Source organism: Gopherus flavomarginatus, chromosome 10, assembly GCF_025201925.1.
Source record: "Gopherus flavomarginatus isolate rGopFla2 chromosome 10, rGopFla2.mat.asm, whole genome shotgun sequence".
Classification (NCBI taxonomy): Eukaryota; Metazoa; Chordata; order Testudines; family Testudinidae; genus Gopherus; species Gopherus flavomarginatus.
Genome location: NC_066626.1, coordinates 42510539 through 42534610, shown reverse-complemented (window position 1 = coordinate 42534610; position 24072 = coordinate 42510539). Strand labels below are relative to the sequence as shown.

The window sequence follows — 24072 nt, the reverse complement described above, 5'->3', positions numbered from 1 at the left end:
TGCCATTCTAGGGGGCGCCCCTGCAACAACCCCACCCATTGCTTCCCTCCTCCCCCAACCCTCTTAGGCTACCGTTGCAGTGTCCTCCCACTTGTGTGATGAAGTAATAGAGAATGCAGGAATAAGAAACACTGACTTTTTAGTGAGATAAAATGAGGGGGAGGCAGCCTTCAGCTGCTATGATACTCCAGGCAGTACAGAATCTTTTCTTTAGACATGAAAGGGAGGGGCTGTGAAGACGGTTACCAGCCATTCTGTACCATCTGCTGGGAATGACCGGGAGTCATTCCTATTTTTACCCAGGTGCCCTCGGCTGACCTCACCTGAGGCCAGCCAGGAGCACTCACGGGATGATAAGGACAGCTACCAGTCCTTCTGCATTGTACCATCTGCCACCGGGGAAGGGAGGGGAGAGGATGCTGCTGTTCAGTGCCGCAGCACCGCGTCCACCAGCAGTATGCAGCAGATATACGGTGACATTGAAAAAAGTCAAGAAACAATTTTTTTTCCCTTTTCTTTCACGGGGGGAGAGGGGGGGATAAATTGACGAGATATACCCTGAACCACCTCGGACAATGTGTTTGACCCTACAGGCACTGGGAGCTCAGCCAGGAATGCAAATGCTTTTCGGAGACTGCGGGGACTGTGGGATAGCTGCAGTCCTCGGTACCCCCTCCCTCCCTCCATGACATCCATTTGATTCTTTGGCTTTCCGTTACGCTTGTCACACAGCACTGTGCTGTGGACTCTGTATCATAGCCTGGAGATTTTTTTCAAATGCTTTGGCATTTCGTCTTCTGTAACGGAGCTCTGATAGAACAGATTTGTCTCCCCATACAGCGATCAGATCCAGTATCTCCCGTACGGTCCATGCTGGAGCTGTTTTTGGATTTGGGACTGCATTGCCACTTGTGCTGTTCAGAGCTCCACACTCGGCAAACAGGAAATGAAACTCAAAAGTTCTTGGGGCTTTTCCTGTCTACCTGGCCAGTGCATCCGAGTTCAGATTGCTTTCCAGAGCGGTCACAGTGGTGCACTGTGGGATACCACCCAGAGGCCAATACCGTCGATTTGCGGCCACACTAACCCTAATCTGACATGGCAATACCGATTTCAGCGCTACTCCTCTTGTCGGGGATGAGTACAGAAACCGGTTTAAAGAGCCCTTTATATCGATATAAAGGGCCTCGTTGTGTGGACGGGTGCAGGGTTAAATTGGTTTAATGCTGATAAATTCGGTTGAAACGCGCAGGCCTGACTGTAAAGCTGAAAGGAGCAGCTGAGGATTCCCCTGCTGTGAGCAGGGCCGGTGCAAGGAAGCTTCGCTCCCTAGGTGAAACTTCCACCTTGTGCCCCCCCAGCCCTGCAGCAGCTCCCTGTCGTCCCCCCCGGCCCTGAAGTGTGCCGCCCACCCCCGTGGCAGCTCCCCACCCCCTGACCTGAGGAGCCCTGCGGTACCTCCCCACCCCAGCTCACCTCTGCTCCGCATCCTCTCCAAGCAGGACTGCGCAGTGGAACCCCTGGGCTGGTGGCTGCCCGCAGCGGCATGCTGACCCAAGGGACCTCCCTGGGTTGCCAGCGGCGCGCCAGGGGAGCCCAGAGGATTCCGGGGTCTTGGGGTCTTCGGCGGCGGGAGGCCCTTCCGCTCTGGGACCAGTCGCCAAAGTGCCCTGGAGACCCGCCGCGGGGCCCCTCCACCGCCGAATTGCCACCGAAGCGGGACCAGCTGCCGAAGTGCAGCCGGGTCTTCAGCGGTAATTCTGTGGCGGAGGGCCCCCGCCGCAGGTCTCCGGAGCACTTCGGCGACTGGTCCCAGAGCAGAAGGGCCCCCCGCCGCCGAATTACCGCCGAAGACCGGGCTGCATGTCGGCAGCGGGTCCCGCTTTGGCGGTAATTCACCGGCGGGGGGTCCTTCCGCCCGGAGCGGAAGGACCCCCCACCAGCGAGGACCGGGAGCAGAAGAAGCTCCAGGGGCCCGGGCCCCGCGAGAGTTTTCCGGGGCTCCCGGAGCGAGTGAAGGACCCCGCTCCAGGGGCCTCGAAAAACTCTCGTGGGGGCCCCTGCGGGGCCTGGGGCAAATTGCCCCTCTTGCCCCCCTCTCTGGGTGGCCCTGCTGTTGCACTGACCCAGAGGAAGCCCTGGGCTGCCGGCTGCCGCGGCGGCGCCCTGACCCAGAGGAAGCCCTGGGCTGCCGGCTGCCGCGGCGGCGCCCTGACCCAGAGGAAGCCCTGGGCTGCCGGCTGCCGCGGCGGCGCCCTGACCCAGAGGAAGCCCTGGGCTGCCGGCTGCCGCGGCGGCGCCCTGACCCAGAGGAAGCCCTGGGCTGCCGGCTGCCGCGGCGGCGCCCTGACCCAGAGGAAGCCCTGGGCTGCCGGCGGCAGCTCAGACTCCCTCTCTGTCCCAGCAGCAGCGGCTGCTCAACCATTTAAAAAAAAATTTTGGGGCGCTTGTTGGCGCCCCCAAATCTCGGCGCCCTAGGCAACCGCCTAGTCCGCCTAAATGGTTGCACCGGCCCTGGCTGTGAGGGAATCCTTGGCTAACCTACAGTTGATGTAGCCAGCCCATTCTGGCTTTCCTCGCTCTCGTCAGAGGGTATATATCTGGAGCAGTTTTCTCAGGTGACCTTAACCAGTGCAGGGGCTGTTAGTAGGAGCAGAGAAAGTTAGTTCAGTCTTTAGACTGGGCTTAGTTGTTGTGCCAGTTCAACCTCTGGACAGGCCCATGATTTGGGGAGACAGAAAGATGGCAAAGAACCATGTTTGCCTCCCCTTAGCTGTTTGTGCCAACTGTACTCTGGTACAGCAGAGAATTGAACGTAGGATGTCTAGTAAGAAAAGTCAGATGACAGTTTTTTTTCTCTATAACCAAATCTTTTATAACGTCTTTCAGATTACTCAGACAACTGGAACTTCACATTCTAGTATTTATTTCTAGGGATAGGCTAACTTATAGCACTGCCTTTCATTTCATCTCTCCAAAATACATCACAAGTTTGATGTTAACATAAAGTAAAAACTCACCCTACATTCGGAAGTAAATGGGGGAAGTGTCCAGGCTGACACACTCCCTGAAAGTTTAGCAGTTCGTGTTTGTTGTTAGGGAATTCAGAGTGACTTCCTTGAGTGAGTTGCTGATAAGCAGCAGAATAGAATATTGCATGAAAGACTGAAGCTGTCATCTTCAGTGGTACTAATAAGTATAATATACAGGAGTCTGGGGAGAGACTTAAAAGGAGAGGCATATGTGAACATGTATGTATTGTAAACATGAAAATCAACAGAAGATCTGTATAAAGGTGAAAAATAGCATAGAATTACACTCAGTTTCTGCTTGGGACACTATTTAGTAATGTACTTCCTCAGAACCAGATGGACTTGGCTTCTTTCAGTACCTTATTGCACAGATGGGACACTTTTGATGTGTAATATACTTAAAAATTGAGAACTTCTTAATTTACAATTATTGTATTCCTTACTCTTGTAGATTATAGGACTACTGTATTTGCAGTCTCTGTACAGTAAAATGCATTTGTGCAACTCATATCTAATTTCAGTTAACTAAAGACAATATTGCTGCATTAGCTACACACTGAGGATTTGTAATTTATTACTGGTTTTTAAAAAGTGCATAAAAACTTTGTATGATGAAAATATTATTTCGTTAAGACTGATTATTTTAACTCAGGTTTTAACTACACCTCTACCTCGATATAACGCTGTCCTCAGGAGCCAAAAAATCTTACCGCGTTATAGATGAAACTGCATTATATCGAACTTGCTTTGATCCACCGGAGCGAGCAGTGCGCCGCCCACTAGCACTGCTTTACCGCGTTATACCCAAATTTGTGTTATATCTGGTCACGTTATATCAGGGTAGAGGTGTATATTTAACAATTCAGCATGTAAGGCCTCTGAGTGCTACAGCAGTACAGATAACACTCCCAGTATTTATATATTCCAACAGTACTCTTTAAGAAATAGTTCAGTTTTATATATGCCTGTATTTCCCAGTACATGGTGTAAATATACAGTGAAATACAGATGGAAAACTTAATAGGAAGACAACTTCACCTTAACAAAAGCCACCCATTTCACAGATGATTTAACTTTGATTAACCTACTCTGCAGCAACAGATTACTCAGACAACTGGAACTTCACTCTATAGTATTATTTCTAGGTGCAGACTAATTTACAGCAATGCTTTTCTTTCCATCTCACCAAAATACATCACAATTTTGATGTTAACTCAAAGTAAAAATTCAGTGGTTCATTAAATCTGGTTTTAGCATTCATCGACTAGAGATTTGTCACTTTAAAAGTAACTGCTACTTATATGCATTCTTTACTGCTTAGTTTATAACGTTAGATCCCCTGTCAGGAAAAAAACATGGAGTTAACCACTTAGAATATTGTAATGAATATTCATCAGTAAATTGATGTGACATACAGTCCCATTTCCAGTCTTCATGCTCCTGTGCAGTTTTTAAAGTTTTATCTGCTTTATCTTCATCTTATTGGGGAAAAAAAGGTTAGCATTTTTTTTAAAAAACTAGAAATTGTATCAGATGTATTGCTAACTTAAGTGGTATAAAGAATGAGGAGTATTTGTGGCACCTTAGGGTGTGGCTACACTACGAAATTAGGTTGATTTTTATAGAAGTCGATTTTTAGAAATCAATTTTACAGTCAATTGCATATGTCCACACTAAGCGCATTAAGTCGGCAGAGTGCATCCTCATTACTATGCCTAGCATCGACTTACGGAATGGTGCACTGTGGGTAGCTATCTCAGAGTTCCCGGAGTCTCTGCCGCCCATTGGAATTCTGGGTTAAGCTCCCAATGTCTGATAGGACAAAATATAGTGTCACAGGTGGCTTGGGGTATATTTCGTCAGTCGCCTCTCCCTCCGTGAAAGCAACAGCAGACAATCGTTGTGCACCAGACACCAGGGCGATTAGAAGAGCACAGCAAGGCGTGCTGTGCATCAGAGAGGCTTTGAAAACCAGTTTCATGACTGGCCAGGCTTCAGTGTGACCATTGTATGGGCTTCTCCTTGATGCAAAGCCACCCCCTTTGTTGATTTGAATTCCTAGTAAGCCAACCACCCTCCCCTCTTCGAAATAAAGTAACTATTATTTTGAAACCATTCATTCTTTATTTAAAAAAAAAGAGATAATGGACAAGGTAGCCCAGGTGGGGCGAGGGAGGAGGGAAGGACAAGGCCACGTTGGTTATTGTAGCCACACTAAAAATCTAATTGTTTGAATGGCAGCCTTCTGTTGCTTTGGCCATGCTTTTCAGTGGAGTGGCTGGGTGCCCAGAACCTGCGTCTCCCCCATGTTCTTGGGCATCTGGGTGAGGAGGCTATGGAATATGGGGATGAGGCGGTTATACAGTGGATGCAGCGGGGGTCTGTGCTCTTGTTGACTTTCCTGCAGCTCCAACAGATGCTTCATCATCATGTCCATTTGCTCCCCCAACAGACGCTTCATCATGTCCATTTGTTCCCCCATTAGCCTCAGCAGCACGTCCTGCCTCTGCTCTTCGCGCTCACTTAATTCTTTCCTGCCCTCTGCCACTGAATGCCTCCATGCATTTAAGCTGCGCCCTATCAATGTGGGAGGACTGCATGAGCTCAGGAAAACCTGTCATCACAAATGCGTTTTTTTTTTGCCTTCTAATCTGCGATAACCTCAGGGACAGAGATGATGGGGGAGCGTAGAAACATTCTACACTCTACGATTCTGGGGAGACTGCATGTTACCTGTGCTGACAAGTTTGCCATGCTGACCAAACAGGAAATGAAATTCAAAAGTTCCCAGAGCTTTTCCTGTGTACCTGGCTACTGCATCGGAATTCAAAGCGCTGTCCAGCACGGTCACAATGGAGGACTCTGGGATAGCTTCTGGAGGCCAATACCGTCAATTTGGGTGCTACTCCCCTCGCCGGAGAGGAGTACAGAAGTTGATTTTAAGAGCCTTTAGGTCGGCGGAACGGGGTTGGTCGTGTGGACGCATTCATTTTTTAATTGACCTAGCGTGGCTAAATTTGACATAACCCCGTAGGGTAGACCAGGCGTTAGAGACTAAAATTTATTTGGGCATAATCTTTCTTGGGCTAAACCCACTTCAGCGGATGCATGCAGTGGAAAATACAGTAGAAAGATAGATATAATATACAGAGAACATGAAAAAATGGGTGTTGCCATATCAACGCTAACGAGACTAATCAATTAAGGTGGGCTATTATCAGCAGGAAAATTTTTGTGTAGTGATAATCAGGATGGCCCATTTCAAACAAACAGTTGACAAGAAGGTGTGAGTAACAGTAGGGGAAAAAGAACAAAAAGTAACATCTCTAAGGTGCCACAAGTACTCCTCATTATTTTTGCTAATATAGACTAATATATAACATATAACTAACTACTTTGAAAGTAGGGGAAAAATTAGCTTGGGGAAATACATTTTACTTTGTATAATGACCCATCCACTCCCAGTCTTTATTCAAGCCTAATTTAATGGTGTCCAGTTTGCAAATTAATTCCAGTTCTGCAGTTTCTCATCGGAGTCTGTTTCTGAACTTTTTTTTTTTGAAGAATTACGACTTTTAGGTTTGTAATTGAATGACCGGGGAAGTTGAAGTGTTCAACTGTTTTTGAATGGTATAATTCTTGAGGTCTGATTCGTGTCCATTTATTCTTTTGTGTAGAGACTGTCTGGTTTGGCCATTGTACATTGCTGGCACATGGCATATATCACATTGGTAGATGTGCAGGTGAACGAGCCTCTGATGGGGTGGCTGATGTGATTAGGTCCTATGATGGTGTCGCTTGAATAGATACGTGGACAGAGTTGGCAACGGGCTTTGTTGCAAGGATAGGTTCCTGGATTAGGGTTTTTGTTGTGTGGTGTGTGGTTGCTGGTGAGTATTTGCTTCAGATTGGGGGGCTGTCTGTAAGCAAGGGCTGGCCTGTCTCCCAAGATCTGTGAGAGTGAGGGATCATCCTTCAGGATAGGTTGAAGATCCTTGATGATGCGCTGGAGAGGTTTTAGTTGGGGGCTGAAAGTGACGGCTAGTGGCGTTCTGTTACTTTCTTTGTTGAGCATGTCCTGGAGTAGGTGATTTCTGGGTATTCTTCTGGCTGTGTCTATCTGTTTCTTCCCTTCAGCAGGTGGGTATTGTAGTTGTAAAAATGCTTGATAAGAGATCATGTAGGTGTTTATCTCTGTCTGAGGGATTGGGGCAAATGCAGTTATATCTTACAGCTTGGCTGTAGACAGTGGATCGTGTGATGTGGTCTGGATGAAAGCTGGCGGCATGTATAGCGGTCAGTAGGTTTCTGGTATAGGGTGGTATTTATGTGACCATCACTTATTAGCACTGTATTGTCCAGAAAGTGGATCTCTCTTGTGTGGACTGGTCCAGGCTGAGGTTGATGGTGGGATGGAAATTGTTGAAATCATGTTGGAATTCCTCAAGGGTTTCTTTTCCATGGGTCCAGATGATGAAGATGTCATCAATGTAGCACAAGTAGAGTAGGGGCATTAGGGGATGAGAGCTGAGGAAGCATAGTTCTAAGTCAGCCATAAAAATGTTGGCATACTGTGGGGTCATGCAGGTATCCATGGTAGTGCTACTGACTGGAAGGTATATATTGTCCCCAAATGTGAAATAGTTGTGGGTGAGGACAAAGTCACAAAGTTCAGCCACCAGGTTTGCTGTGACATTATTGGGGATACTGTTCCTGATGGCTTGTAGTCCATCTTTGTGTGGAATGTTGGTATAGAGGGCTTCTACATCCATAGTGGCCAGGATGGTGTTTTCTGGAAGATCACCAAAGAACTGTAGTTTCCTCAGGAAGTCAGTGGTGTCTCGTAGATAGCTGAGAGTGCTGGTAGCATAGGGCCTGAGGAGAGAGTCTACATAGCCGGACAATCCTGCTGTGAGGGTGTCAATGCCTGAGATAATGGAGTGTCCAGGATTTCCACGTTTATGGATCTTGGGTAGCAGATAGAATACCCCTGGTTGGAGTTCTAGGGGTGTGTCTGTACAGATCGTTCCTGTGCTTTTTCAGGAAGCTTTTTGAGCAGATGGTGTAGTTTCTTTTAGTAACCCTCTGTGGGATCAGAGGGTAATAGCCTGTAGAATGTGGGGATAAAGTAGTCAGTAATGAACAGAGGGGAGACTGAAGTAGAGAAGGTCACCTCTGCAAAAGTTCAGGCTAAGATCATAGATTTGTGTGGTGGTGTGATGCATTTAGATTTTAAATGAGTACTTAATGCATTAGAAATGGTAAACTGTTTTTCAACATTAGAACTTTTAATACTTTTTACTGTGTGTTGCTATTCATCATATTGTATCACAACTCTTGCAAACACTTAACACTTGGACCATTATTGTTAAAGTAAGAGGAGGTGATTGGGGGGAAGGGAGGGGAGAAGAGGAGAGGAAAGAAATTTTAAAAACTTAACTCTGATCCTTCCTGTTCTCCAGTGGATTCTGGTTGTGTCTTTAGATTGTAAGTTTCTCTGGAAGGGACCATTCTTTTGTTTCTTGCAAATTGATAGAACACTCAAAGATTCTTTACTAATCCATTTATATAAATATATAAAAATAAATGGATAATAGTGTTGCTTAATGTAAAATAACCGCAATAGAATTAAGGCTACAAGGCTTATGAACCAGGGGATGTTTGTACATATGTAAACCTAAAAATAGGATTGAGTCATCAACAGCCCTGATACCTTAAAGTATTGAAATGATTCCTGCTCTACTATGTCTGGCACTCAGCTGCAGCAATAACTCATAAGCTGACAACATATACTAAGAGTAATATGAAGGAATTTGGATCTCTGTATAATATACACCATCTATGTTGAAACATTAAAAGAGAGGAGCAATCTGCTACAAGATCTTTTCTGTAAAATATGTAGATTATGAGGTCACTTAGCACTAAATAGCTGACCATCTGCATTTGTTAGGAATTTGACTCCTGTCATTGAAAATGGTACTTAAAATCAGTGTGATGCAGCAAAGTTGTGATGCATTTTCTAATTCATTACATTTAAAGCTAGAGTAGCTGTCCAGAGCGACCAGGATCCAGGTCTCTAAATTTAGGGTATTTTGTTAACTGCAGCAAGATTGCTTAGGGAAACAAATATTTTTGTACATAATTAAATTTTCATTGTACATCAATTGTCTTGCAATTTGCTAATCAATCATATCTAGTAAATATAAATTTATCAATGTTCAGACCCACAGTGAGTGGACGTTAGAATTTCAGTTTGGTTTGAACAGTACAGTTTAGGATCTGCTACAAGTTATACAGTTTTCAGATTAATAGTCAGTTGTACATGCGAATCCATCTAAAAAGGAGCAGTGTCTTTCTGTTTCTCCATGTGATTATTTTGCCCAAAAAAGCTTTCATTTTTTTTAAGTAGCACAAAAGCTGTAATTGGCATGCTTTGTAAGGAAGTGTCAGTGTGCAGGAGAGTGGAGATCACTAAGAATTCTTTTACGTGTTCTTTCCCCTTTGCACCACCGCCTCCTCAGCAGGGTCACTGAGATCACTAGCTTTTCTTGAAATGGCCATTTTCACTGGCAGGTGCATTATACCCTGTATTTTCAGATTGTTTTTCCATTCTGAATGTTTGGCAGGTTGATTGCTCTGGCTGCATTGACAGAGAAAGGGCTGACAAATGCGGTTGGGCTGGCTGAAAAGACAGTGATTACTGTTTTCCTTTGTGGCTGATTGAGGCCCTTGAAAGGAAAGATTTTAACCTTCACCATTTGGTTCAAAAGTATGAGCATATATTGAAATCATTCATGCCATTTATCCTAGTTCTGTAAACTTGTCAGAACGTAAAAATCGCTCAATTTCAAGTAATGTACGATTGGCATACGTCATTATCATTTTGATTAAGTTGGAGTTTGTATTATTGTGAGCATTATACAGTGTCACTTAAAGCTTTCTTTTCTGCAGGTACAGTTATATTTTTATTGCCTGTACTATGGAGTTAGAAAGATATTCAGACCTCTCTAAACCTATCACTATGTGTGTGATTTGGCAGCTGGTATGGCCTACAAGCTGTATTTTGTTTAGAGGGTAAAGGCTTGTCTGTGGACCTCCTGGAGTGCTGGTAATTGCACAGGCTTGCCATTGGGGAAAGACATGATTGGAAGCAGTGAGGCAGAAAAATGTTGTGCCATCCCATTGCCACCTCATAGCAGAGAGACACAATCCCAGCAGTACCATCTGGTTGTTGCTATCTAGTCAGCTGGCCTGGCTGCTGGGACCATGGCTTGGCAGCTGGTTCCCATCCCTTGACCACTCTTTTGTGTGTGGGTGCATGTGTGTTTTTTGTTAGAGAACTTTGAACATGGGTCAGAGAAATGTCTGTGACAAACAAGAAGAGGCCCTGTTGAATACTGTCTTGTTACTTGTGATGAAGCATGCTGTAGACTCCTGCTGCCATTCCCTTACAGACAGATGACATAGCTGTTTAACCAATAAAAATAGTCTTTTCAGAAACTTACCTTAGAAAGGAGAGGAAGAAAAGACAGGAAAAGCGTATTCCACAACGCTAAGTAAATTAAAGTTATTTTCTGGTTTCCAGTATTCAAAGGATAAAACGTAGTAATGTAAAAAGTGCTGTAAACCTTGTCAGTATTCCAGAACATTAACATTTTATGTTGTTCATTGCAATTAGGGAAAACACATTTTGCTTTAAAATTCTCATTGCCAAACATGATACAGATAATGAGACTTGCATTTAGAATGACAGAAAAGAAAATGTAATCTCTCAGCTATTATCTTTAGCAGAATTTGCCTCTCAGAATAGCAACCTGAAAGCTAATGTAAGTCATCTTTATGCCATACGAAGACCCATTAGACATTGATGGTTTCAGATCACAAGGAAGCAGCAGCTCTGTAGGCTATTTTAGACATTTTATTTTCTTTATTCTGCAGCATTAATGTGTCAGCATGTTATATAAAACTATGTGGTACTTCCATATTCTGTCTGGAATGATAAATGCTTGTAAATTTAGAGATTTCCACTGTGAATTCTCTACAATTGCTTATGTATTCTGTTTCAGTTTACACAGCTACGCAATTTGGTATGACTGTTGTATGCTAAATAGCGGTGTAGATAATATTCTCATTAATATTCCCTCACTTTAACCAAATGTTATCCTTTTTAAGGATTAAGTTTTAGAAAATCAATTTATGTAAAATTATTCCATATGCACAAATGTATTTACTTTTGTATTGTTTGAAACTGGATGGAACTTTACTGTGCTTGTCTAGGACTGTTATTAACTATTTTGCTGCATCATATCTTTTCAGATGATGAAGATGATGATGATGTGGTGGTACCAAAGCCATCAGTTGAACCCGAAGAAGAAAAAACATTGAAAAATGATGAAGAGGAGGAAGGTACAACTCACTTTAGGACACAGTATTAGGCATTGTAAATAAAAGGATGTTTAGTAATTTTAATGTAATAGTTTTTTTTTAATTGAAGTGACATTTTTTCACTTTTTAGCAGCTTTCTGTAAACAAAAATATAAATAACTTAAAATCCTATGTAAAAATTAAAATATATGGATATAAAAAAAATTAATTTGAAAAGTATTTGGTTTTTCTTCATAAATGTTTTGACAGATAAGAATGAACTTTAGGAAAATCCAACCTTTTTTTCACCCTTCCCCCAGCTGCCCCTCATGAGCTTACAGAAGAGGAAAAACAGCAAATTTTGCACTCTGAAGAGTTTTTAAGTTTCTTTGACCATTCTACAAGGATCGTGGAAAGAGCTCTTTCTGAGCAGATTAACATTTTCTTTGACTACAGTGGAAGAGATTTGGAAGACAAAGAAGGGTAATGTGGAAGTATTGGGTGCTTTACTGTGTTTACTATATTTGTAACTGAAAACGTGATCTTAGATTAGTACCCTCTATTTGTCTCGCTTTACAGAGAGATTCAAGCAGGCGCTAAACTGTCCTTAAACAGACAGTTTTTTGATGAACGCTGGTCAAAGCATCGTGTTGTTAGTTGTTTGGACTGGTCATCTCAGGTAAAAACAACATTTTCTTTGAGTCACCATTGCAGATACTTCAAGTTTTGTGCACTCAACTTTATTTGAACCGTACATGCACAGTACTTTATATATAGTCCTCAGAAAAGCTCTGACACATTCTGCTGTTTACATACTGTAATTGAATGTGATTGTGTTTATATATTTTGAAAGAGGTAACAGAAGTTAACAATGTTCTTTCAAATGCAATCTATAAATAGAACAGAAAATGCCCAAGGCATAAAGGTGTAGCATTAGCTCCAGGAAACTAGCCTTACCTAAATGTTTTAATTATAATACATAAATACTGAACACAATATTATCTTGTATTTTAACTCTATTTTTGAGTAAACTTTGTAATTATACTTACTAGGGTAATTAGTTAATCTAATATTTTCTGTTTATGGGGCTGACTTATCCATGGGTTACATTTAATTTTGCCACTGTAAATCACGATTCTAGGACTGACTGGACCATAAGGCAGTTGTTTATTTTGAACATTTTTTCCCCACTAGTATCCAGAATTGCTTGTAGCCTCCTACAACAACAATGAAGATGCCCCTCATGAGCCTGATGGTGTGGCTCTTGTATGGAATATGAAATACAAGAAAACTACCCCAGAGTATGTCTTTCACTGCCAGGTATGATGTGAGTTCCTGTCTCACCAGGCTCAAGATTTTATGTTGATTAATTTGGACAAGTGCCTTATTTATACTTGTCAACATAATGATTTCATTGGGTTGGCATGTACTTTAACCACATGTATTTGCAAACAGATGTTGATGGCTGAAGACATCATCAGTTTGAAAAGATTCCTCTGTTGCAAAATTTCTGACATTCAGAATATTTTAACATGTCTGAAAATCTCTGTTTCTTAATCTAATTTATTAAAAGAAAAACTGACATTATGCCTTAAGTCCGAGGAGGTTTTCAGGAACTATGATGCAGAATGTACAACTAGACTGTAGCCCGCTGAATAAAATGTACATAGCCTGAGGAATTGGGGAAAAAAATAGATAAGTAAAAACACATGCTTCAAGCAGAAAACAGATGCAGGTTTTAAAATGGATTACTGAAAGGTAAAAATGTGCAAACCTGTTCTGTTTGACCAAACCTGCAATAACCATTTATTTTCAAAATGTCATCATTCTGAAAAATCACTTAGTTGAATTAAATCTAGTTTGTAATCTGATTACAGATTACTGTCAAGGCATAGATTGCAAAGGTAATTATATTATGATTTGATACTATAGTGACAAAACAGTTTTCCACTCTCCTTGAAAAATGACCACAGAATGTGTCTTATTGCTGGATTCTATTTCTGTTACTACTAACTTCTAGGAAAGATACAAATCAAATGTATGCATATGGAAAGAGTGGGATTTTTAATTGTCATTAGTAAGAGTTGAGACCAGAAGAATGTCAAGGTTTTTAAGTAACCATTCAACTCATGTAGTTGTGAACCTTCGTGTGTTCGGACAAAGGAGCAGAAGATAGTAAAAGCAATATCAAATATAACTGAGGAATCAGCTTGCTACCAGTAATAGGTCAGATTTTCTATCCTTAAATTCTTGATTTTAGTCTTAAACATAAAACTCTTCCCTTTGTATATGTATGTGTGTCTCCTTTGCAGTCAGCAGTGATGTCAGCTACATTTGCAAAATTTCATCCAAATCTGGTAGTTGGTGGCACATACTCAGGCCAAATTGTGCTATGGGATAATCGCAGCAATAAAAGAACCCCAGTGCAGAGAACTCCACTTTCAGCTGCTGCTCACACGGTAGGGGGTGAAATGAGAACTACTCACTATTGAGCCATTAACCCCTTGGGGTGGGAGAGGGTTTCCCCTGGATGAACAGTAATGATGTTTTAATACTTAGGTCTGCTTTACCAATAGTAGCACTGAAAAATTGTCTTTGTCGTAGAGCTGTCCGTTTTATAGGAGCCTATCTCAACACCATGTGTTAGGTGCTAAAAGGCTAAATGGGTTTTCATATATTTCAAATAGTATTTAGTCAACTTGAATTGCTTTATGAAATATTAAAATTTGTATTTCACTCTTGTGTTAAGTGAGTGTCATTGAGTTTGTTACTATGGAAATTGTTTCTGAAAAGGATTTTGTAATGTCTCTTCAGCACCCTGTGTACTGTGTAAATGTGGTTGGGACCCAAAATGCTCATAATTTGATTAGCATCTCAACTGATGGAAAGATATGCTCATGGAGTCTGGACATGCTTTCCCAACCGCAGGTAGGGTAAACTTTGGAAAAGAATGTAAGAGAGCTATAGATGAGGCTATTACTTAATACTTACTCTCTTTTGAGCTCAGGTAGTCTGTATCTTACTAAATACTTAGCATTCTAATATTAATTTCACCTGTTTGCCTTAAGTATTTCATAAGACTTTGTAAAGTAGTGTTAAGCTGGGAATGTCTGCATATTGTCAAAATGCTTAAGTAGTTGTATAGTAATTCTGTAAGATAAATTCCTTTTTTACTGTAGTAAATCAAGTGTCATAATAATTTTTGGAATCTTCAGTACTGATGCTAAAGTTTGGATTCGTGAATAAGAGACAGATCTTCCAAATGTAGAAAAGGTTTGGAATAAAAATAGCTTGTGAACTAACTAGTACTAGAAAACCTACACAATTTCTGGTAAAAGTTAAGATGGCAAGTTTGAAAAAGAAGTTCCTGCTACTTTTTTCTACAGGATAGTATGGAGTTGATTCATAAGCAGTCCAAGGCTGTAGCTGTCACTTGCATGTCCTTTCCTGTTGGAGATGTCAATAACTTCGTTGTTGGAAGTGAGGAAGGCTCTGTGTACACAGCATGCCGCCATGGCAGGTGAATAGACACTCAAATTATTTTTTTTGTTTAAAATAGCAATGCTTATCAGGATTTTTCACTTTGCACAACAAAAATTTTCTATCTTAATCTTAATGTTCGTAGCAGAGCTTTGTGCTTATATAAAAAGGTAATATCTTAAAAATATGAAATATTAGATCAGACTTTTAAAGGTCAAGGAAAGGATCCACCATTGCTACTGGTGGATCTTTACTTTGGCTAGGAATACTTTTAATTATGAAAAGGAAGGTGAACTGGTAGACTTCGGTTCTGTTCATTTGAATTGTAGCAGAACATCCCAAACTTTCAGTTCTACGATAATTGTACAGTAAAATCACGCACAAATCTTAAATTGGCTAGCATTTCTCCTGCTGTTCAATCCGTTTTGAAATGGACTGGCTGTATCTTATCAATTGCTTTCTTAAATAAAATTGAGGTGTCTAGTTTTCATTTCAAATACACATCACTCTGACGGCATAGCTCTTAGGTTTAAAAGTAGCCAAAATTGTATCTTTTGTTTGTAACATCCTTTTTCCCCTCATCTCCACTTTATCAGATTATTGGAGATGTATTGTCGCTAGGACTAAACTTTGCCTCAGCTACTTACGTGTAACTCCTGTTTAAGGCAATGGGAGATTCGTATCCATATTTGAGGACTGAATTTTGTTACTTGATCCAAATATTTAGCTGTTGCTTGAAGAGGTACCTAGTCAAATCTGGATGGGATAGCCTTGCCACATGTTACTGTTTGTCTGTGGTATTATGTCTGCACTTACATATAATAGAATAGGGGTTTGGAAAAAAAGAGGCTAATACACAGAATCATATTCAAACCCACATTTCACTTTCCCCTCTGCAGGCCATATCTATTTGGATTCCATTGAAACCCACTCCCAGTTTATTTAAAACATGTATTCCTTATTGCCTCTGTGTGAAATAGTTTCAGAGGAAATTAACCTACATAATGTATTTTAAAACAGCAAAGCGGGAATCAGTGAGATGTTTGAAGGACACCAAGGACCAATCACAGGTATCCATTGCCATGCAGCAGTTGGACCTGTAGACTTCTCTCATCTTTTTGTCACCTCATCATTTGACTGGACAGTAAAGCTTTGGACAACTAAGGTATCTAAAACAGAGGTGTCTAACAGTTTAGACTTTGACACAAGGTGGTGCTATAATGTAAGCTTTAGTTAACCAAAGTGGTGTTGTCAAAGGGTTTAGGGAAGCTTATTAAGGCGACTGGGTGAAGGGTAATATCAGATGAGTTAATTTATGTGGCTTAATTCTCTTTTAATAACCTGCAAGTAGCATCACCAAGATTACTGTAACTTGTTATCACCTAAATGTAACGAGTATGTAAATGTGGCCAAATTTGTCTATTTCTGGTCCATTTTGCTTATCCTTTCAACTTTTGTAACTGGGTTGGGAAGACCAATGCAATGATTGAAGTCAGTTATCTTGTAATTCAGGTATATGATGTATTAAGTATATTATAATTATGGTAATTCAGGTCCATTTCAGGTCCTCACTGCCTCACTACAGCACACAAGGCATTACCACAGTCTTATAGTGAATTAGGAGGGCTCCCATCAAAACCAATCAACACTGTTTCTAATGAGCCTGAACCGAGTTGCAGTCATGAGCCATGACTAATGTTCTTTCCATTGCTTTTCTTAGCAAGCTGCCTCTGCAGCATTGCTGTCCCAGGGAGCACGAAGCTGGGCTAGGGTTAAAGTCACACCAGGGTCTCTCCCATAATGGTGCACAAGCCTGCCCCCTAGGCCATCCGGTCAGCTCAGGAGACTATAGCAGAATTCACTCATATATAGGTTGTTATACCAGCCTCCTCTTGAAGCTATGTTATAATATCAGGCAGTAAATGTGATATATAATTCATCCAAACGAGGGCGTTGGGGTTTCCCCCCATCCCCCATCCTGCGGTTATTTTTTTGGCCTCTTTCTGTGTAAGAAACAATTGAAGGAATTCTTTAAGCACAGATCGCTACTTAATTTTACAATTGCTGCAATATGAACTGTACAAAAACTCTATTTCTCCTTCATTGGAAAAAGATTTTGCTTTCAGAATCCCAAATGTAAAGATTGTGTGGTGTAAAGTACTATATGGTGCTTTGTTTTAGAACAACAAGCCTCTCTACTCATTTGAAGACAACTCAGACTATGTTTATGATGTGATGTGGTCTCCCACTCACCCTGCGCTGTTTGCTTGTGTGGATGGAATGGGTAGGCTTGATCTGTGGAATCTCAACAACGATACTGAGGTGAGGCACAGTAACTTCAGATCTGACAAGAACTAAAAATCTTAGGCTTCAAAAATGTGTATGGCCAGAAATGCTTTATCATGGTTGTGCTATGTATTTCTGCTGCTGTACTGGCATTGGGCAGTAGATGTGTGATTAGAGGGGAATAATTCAAATTACCTTGTTTTTAGTGCCTGACGATGGTAACTAAAATGTTGTCCTCCCAGTATAAAAGCAATACAAAATTCCTATCTATATAACATATTATACTTGTGTGGCTTTTTCCTTGGACTTGCCCAAGTACATGATCCAGATACCTTTTAGTGGCTACAGCATACAAGGGCTAAACACCCTCATACTATGAATGAGTCACATAAGATCACTATTACGGTGTTAGTTGCCATAGTAGATTCATTGGCTCAAATTCAAATTTGGCTGGTTGTGTTTGTTTTTTCCACACTAGAAAATTATACCACAATCATTAAACACCTGATAGGATGAGACACTTATTTTCAGACATAAGAACGGCCGTACTAGGTCGGACCAATGGTCAATGCCAGGTGCTTCAGAGGGAATGAACCGAACAGGTAATCATGATCCATTCTGTTGTCCATTCCCAGCTCCTGGCAACCAGAAGGTAGCCTATCCTAGCTAATTGCCAGAGGATGTTGTGGAGGACAAGACCATAACAAGGTTAAAAAAAGAACTAGATAAATTCATGGAGGATAGGTCCATCAATGGCTGAGAGTTCCACAGGTTGATTGTTGTGTGAAGAAATACTTCTGTTTGTTTTAAACCTGCTGCCTATTAATTTCATTTGGTGACCTCTAGTTGTTGTGTTTAAGAGTAAATAACACTTCCTTATTAACAGCACAGCTTTGCAAACAGTGAGGTTCTGTAAAGGATTGTAGTCAGTACCTATCCCAAAGCCCAAGTATACTTGCTTATATTACATTTACATTGAGCCTTTAATACCAAAGGGCTTTGTACCTCAAAACACACCTGAACCTCACTGTACTAGCGGAGGCTATTAAGGTCATTCCTAAATGCAGGTCTTCCAAGTAGCAATGAAATTGATTGCCGCTAAATATATATCTGTTTGCTGTGTTATGTTTTGAGACGAATTTGGGAGGTGGGGGGGAATTGTTCTAGGATTTTTTTTGTAAATTTCGACTCCATACCCATTGTCCTGTAGCATATAGTATATTTACACCCGAGATGTTCCTAGTGATATAGGAACTGTTTGTATTAATATTATGAAGCAATTTTTTCTTTAAATGACTGCTTAAAATAGGCTCTCTCATGAATGCTACAAACTCAGGGTTTATTTTAAGAACTGAGGTTTCTTTTGGGAGGAAAGAGGAGTAGAGGAAAAGTAATTGGGGTAAGATTTGTAAACTCCCATCTCTCCCAATTCCGCTTCCCAATGTACTGAATGATTGGGGAAAATACTTGTCAGATCAGTGCTGAAGATTAGTTTCACCTTTTAAAATCTCCTTTCTCCCTAGGGGGAACAGTTGGCTAGAATACACTTCTTTATGATTTTTTTTTTAAATAACGGAGGGGCATGGGCAGAGAGAATAATTACATCTATAGAAATGCTGCTAGTTTTTTAACTGTGTTTTAAATGGATACAGGTGCCAACTGCAAGCATTACTGTGGAGGGTAATCCTGCTCTTAATCGTGTGAGATGGACACATTCTGGGCGAGAGATTGCTGTAGGTGATTCAGAAGGACAAATAGTTATATATGACGTGGGAGAGGTAGGTAACTTTTGTGTTTGCTATTTTGTGTTACATGGATTTAAAGCACCTTTCTGAATTTACTCTGTCACTTACCTTTTTGACTCTCAACTTTCCTTCAAAACATTTTTGCCAGGAATAAATGGTAATTCAAGATAAGGGTTCTAGTCCTCTCTTGCTTTCAGGATTAATAATAGTTTTTAAATGTTTCAGTCTCAGTTCAACTTCATACAATACTTTAGCATTTTAAAGAAAGTTTGACATTTTGCTGTAATTGTGCAACTAAAAGTAAATTTAGATCCCTATTTCAACAGCTTGATACTGACAATTTTACAAGTTCTATGTAATTTATACTGCAGTAGAAACTGCAGGAAGAGGAGATTAGTAGTGGGTGTGGACAAGATTTCACCAGCTCTATCACTACTTTGCATGCATGCCAGGTTGGTTGTGAACAAAAATGTACCATCCAGTGGCCATTTGAACTGTAAAGTGAGAAGTAGTCTCATTTCAATTCCTAGTGGGCAGGTGTCAATCTCTCTCAAACAATTACCATTGGTGTATATATACTTCAAGGATAGAGAACTGCTCTCTCACCTGTGGAGGTGGTCTCTCCAGACTGAGGTACATGGGCCAAGCTTATCACTACCATTGCCCTATTTGTTTTGTGCTTAAACACAGGACTTCAGTGCTAGAGGTCTGACAGCACCCTTATCGAGCACTGAATTTATTCAGGCTTTGTATACACTGGCACTTCGTTGAAAAATCTTTTGTCATTTAGGGGTGTTTAAAAAAAAAAAACTCCTCCCCTCTCCGCTGCGGGGGGGAGGGGTTGTTGGCAGGAGAGCTGTCTCCTGCTGACAAACAGCAAGTACCCTGTGCGACTTTTAGCGGCACAGCTGCAGCAACACAGCCATGCTGCTAAAATCTGTGTAGTGTAGACATAGCCCTAGTTTCCACCATTTGTTGTGCAATGCATACCAGCTGTATTTGCTGGTCAGACTATTTGAAAACTTTTTGAATAAGATAAGCTGTTTTATCAACATAATTCATAAATGTGGTGTTTAGACAAGGTGTTTAAAACTGAGCTAAATTACATTCTCTGTGTACTTATCAATGGGTGTAAATAATATTCTATTTCTCTATAGCAAATTGCTGTTCCCCGCAATGATGAATGGACACGTTTTGGTCGAACACTAGCAGAAATTAATGCAAACAGAGCTGATGCAGAGGAGGAAGCTGCAACCCGCATACCTGCCTAAAATTTCAAAATGGGTTATAGTAGTGGATTTGGGAATGACTTATGTAAGTTTTCAGAGTATTAGCATGCGTCAGTCTAACTGATAACGTGAGGAGAAATATGTGGAATAAACTGTGGATTTTGAAAATGTATAAAATCACTGGAAAATTAAGTCTTGCAATGTCACTCTCTTATATATAACTACAAGCACATTATTGAATTTGTTTAATATTTAATACAGCTGCCCTGACTTAGCAAGAAACATGTTTTGCTGAAACACTAACCTAGATGTATATTAGCTGTAATGCTATTGAATTTTTCAACTAACAGTATGTAACTGTTTCTGAGGGATAAACACAAGTTCCATTTCTCACTCAGAACTTCCTGTATTGCGCTGGCTAACTTTCATTAGGTAGTTAATCTCTGAAGGTTTGTTAATATTAGGATATTAGAACTGCCCACGGAAGTGCATGCATCTGTTCAAAGTAAACCTTCATCCTGTTTTTTTACTTGCTCTTTTTTAATAAATAAATAAGACTAGGGTAGTAGGTTATGTATACGAATAAAATCATAAGTCTGTATTAAACTTTATTTGGTCACTGAACCTGACTTTGTAGAATACATATTTAGTACTACGTCTTTGTTTAAAGAGTTCATTAAAAGGTGAGATTTCTTTATAAATAAAGGTTACACAAGCTTTTATCACCAGCCCAGCCCCCTCATCTCTCATCCTTCTTTAGTATGAAGCTCTTCACTCCGATGTACAAAATCATTAGGAACCACTTCATTACATTCAAATAAATCAGTGTAACATTCTTTCCTGTTCCTCCCAAGACAAAGAACCAAGAGGTACCCAACTCCAGTCCTAGAAGATTGCTATCCCCATCATACTGTAAAAGCCAGGTGCTGGTGTCTTTGTTGCCACAGCCCATACATAGAAGTATATGGTATTAAAACACGGTTACTTAATATGTGCAAAGCATATAGAAGTGAGTCCTTATTTAGTGTTTTGGGTAGAGGTTTCCAGGATTAGCACCAAGACTTCTGAAGAATGTTAAAGCCTATTATAATCTACAAGATGAAAAAATGACTAATAGAGTAGATGAAATTACTTACAAAAATCTCACCTCATGCTTGGCAATTTTATCACCTATAGCAACTAGAAAAAGCAAAGAGAAACACGTTCCATTTGTGCCAAGCTCATGTGAGGCAATAAAAGAGCTTTTGTAGTGATGTGCACCTAACTTGGCCTATCCCCTACTGCCTGCCCTATCCCACCCTTTTTAAATAAATAAATCAATCAGCCAGCTTGTGTCACAAGAAAAACAATCTCTTAAGCTCTTGTTTTCCCCGCAAATGTCACCTTAAGTATTTCTGATTAATCCCTGGAGGATTTAGCCCAGGTCAGCTTTAAGGTGCCGAACCGCCTTTGCTACCCTACTTTCAGAGACCATGTCATCCCAACTTTTCAAAGTAGGACTACCTACACAAAGGCTCTGCATATTATCATAGGTGCTTTTCTCTCAAGGATTTGCCAGTAGTATCACCAATCTGCTTTTAAATTATTTTTCCTCTATCAGTTACTCCACTCTGTCCCCTCCCTTGTTGTGGCAGGGAGAAAGATACTTTGCTGTTTGTGTAGAGACAACACTGCCTCTCCATTCTTGATCCAAGATGCTGATTAGCATGTCTGCTTCAATAAAGCCTTTTGTCTATCAAGAGCAACATCACTCCTTCATACTTCCTGTGAGAGTATGGACAGTGCTTTTAAAAACATTTATGAATTCTGTGCCCTCTTAACTCTGTATAAAAAAGGCTCTAATTGAACATCAAGGAGAGTGCCTGCCTCCTCCATTAAGCACATTTATTTCTCAGAGGTTCTCCACTCTGCGAGATAGCTTCTATGTAGTGGAATGATGCTATGCACAACTCCACACCTATCTGCTTAGAATAGTGTTCCCCTAGTGCTGCACCAGACCCATCTTAGAGGGGAAGGGAACTCTCAGCTTGTCTCTGCTCCCTAAACTTAGGCCCATTTGTTTAGCAAGTGACAAAAATAGGCTTTCTAACTTCCAGCTGAAACTAGAAATGCTAGGTCAGTGCTTCCAGGAAAAAAAGTCTCTGTTCTACTCTGAGGTCTAGGTCCTATTTCCATTATTTCCTCTCTTTTTACAGCCATGGCAGAAGCAGCTCTTAAGTGCTGTGAGCCTGAGGACCACACTGTGGCCCACGGCCAATCCCACTCATGCTGGAAGAAGTCCTACTTATCCACCATGCATGTAAGGGAAGGGCTGTATGTCTCCATTGCTCTTGAAATGTACTCCTTCTGACTATATAAGGTAGTAGCCCAGAGCGTATTCCCTACCATTATCTAAACTTAGCCTCTTCCCACCCACCCCCAGAAATATCTGCAGGAGAAAAAAGAATGCAGGCAGAAGTCTAGCAGTAGAATAGAGGCTACCAGTTTATTGCACTGAATGCAGCATGTCTGATTAACTGCCTTGTAGACAAGTGGCCTATCAGGTGCTCATAGCCCTCACAGATTGAGTACAGGCTTTTGAGACTAGAGTGGCTGAACTGGAGGAGCTAAGAGAGACAAAGACACACAGATGAGACTTTCTGGAATATAGTAGAACAATCCCACTCCCCATCTGACAGCCTCAGTGCTGTTGAGGAGGATGAAAGTCTCAAGAGGAGAGAAATGATCCCATAGTTAAGACCCTCCTTCCTGATATCAGGCAAGGTATCCTTTCATACTGAGGATACCTCTCCAGGGAAGGGAATCCTGGTTATAGGAAAAGACCAGTAATAGCAATGTAGGATTCAATCATTAGAAATATAGATAGCTGAGTTTATGATATCCTGGAGAACTGCATGGTGAATTGCCTGCCATGTGCAAAGGTGGCAGACCTCTTGAGACACCTAGGCAGATTTATGTGCAGTGGTGGGGAGGAGCCAGTGTTCATGGTGCAATGACCTAGGGAAAGGCAGGAGAAGAAATGTCCTGGAGGCCAAATTCAGGCTGCCAGATAAGAGATTAAAGTCTAGGACCTCCATGGTAGCATTCTTTGAAATGCATCCAGTTCCATGTGCAGGCCCAGTTACACAGGCAGAACTGCAGGGCCTTACTGCATGAATGAAACTATAGCATTTGGAGGAGGGATTTAGGTTTAGTAGGAACTGAGGAACCATTTGGGAAAGGAGGAGCTTTTACAGAAGGTTGGATTCCACCTAAACAAAAATGGAATCAGATTGCTAGCATGTAAAATTAAAAAGATTGTAGAGGAGTTTTTAAACTAAGGGCTGAAGAAAAGCTGACTGGTGCAAGAGAGGATCTATTAATGGGGATCCTAATAAAGAGGAGAGAACAGAAGCTGATAAAGTAGGAACCTAAGAGAAACAGTCAAATTAAAAAGAATCCTACTCAGTTACATCACATGAAGGCAGACAAGTAAAGTGACATTTCATAAGTGCAAGTATACAAATGCTACAAATCTAAATACTAAGATAAGTGAACATGGGTGCCTGGTATTAAATGAGGATATTGATATAATAGGGCCACTGGATGATCAACATGCTAAAGGAGCACTCAAGGAAGAGGAGGACACAGTGGGAAAGCTAAATTAATTCTTTGCACTGGTGTTCACTGCAGAGGATGTGAGATAGATTCACACACCTGAGCCATTCTTTTTAGGTGAAAAATCTGAGAAACTGATCCAGATAGAGGTGTCAGAAGGTTTGAAACAAATTGATAAACTGTAATAAGTCACCAGGACCAGATGGTATTCACCCAAGAGTTCTGAAAGAACTCATGAAAATTTCAGAACTGAGGTATGTTACCTATCAATCACTTAAATCAGATTCTGTACCAGATGACAGAAGGATAGCTAATATGATGCCAATTTTTAAAAAAGAC

At 41.1% G+C, this 24072-nt stretch overlaps 1 protein-coding gene across 4 annotated transcripts in view; it reads left to right on the top strand.

The window, feature by feature from the left end:
- DYNC1I2 (dynein cytoplasmic 1 intermediate chain 2) overlaps positions 1–20760 on the top strand; it is a 49042-nt gene extending 28282 nt beyond the window's left edge. For all 4 annotated transcript variants that reach the window (XM_050916720.1, XM_050916721.1, XM_050916722.1 and 1 more), the window contains 11 exons: positions 11349–11438; positions 11717–11879; positions 11976–12075; positions 12591–12716; positions 13709–13855; positions 14211–14324; positions 14783–14916; positions 15897–16041; positions 17058–17198; positions 18815–18940; positions 20065–20760. In XM_050916720.1, coding sequence (XP_050772677.1) covers positions 11349–11438; positions 11717–11879; positions 11976–12075; positions 12591–12716; positions 13709–13855; positions 14211–14324; positions 14783–14916; positions 15897–16041; positions 17058–17198; positions 18815–18940; positions 20065–20178 — 1400 coding nt within the window. In that variant the 3' untranslated portion in view covers positions 20179–20760. The remainder of the gene's footprint in view (positions 1–11348; positions 11439–11716; positions 11880–11975; positions 12076–12590; positions 12717–13708; positions 13856–14210; positions 14325–14782; positions 14917–15896; positions 16042–17057; positions 17199–18814; positions 18941–20064) is intronic.
- Positions 20761–24072: the final 3312 nt, after the last annotated feature.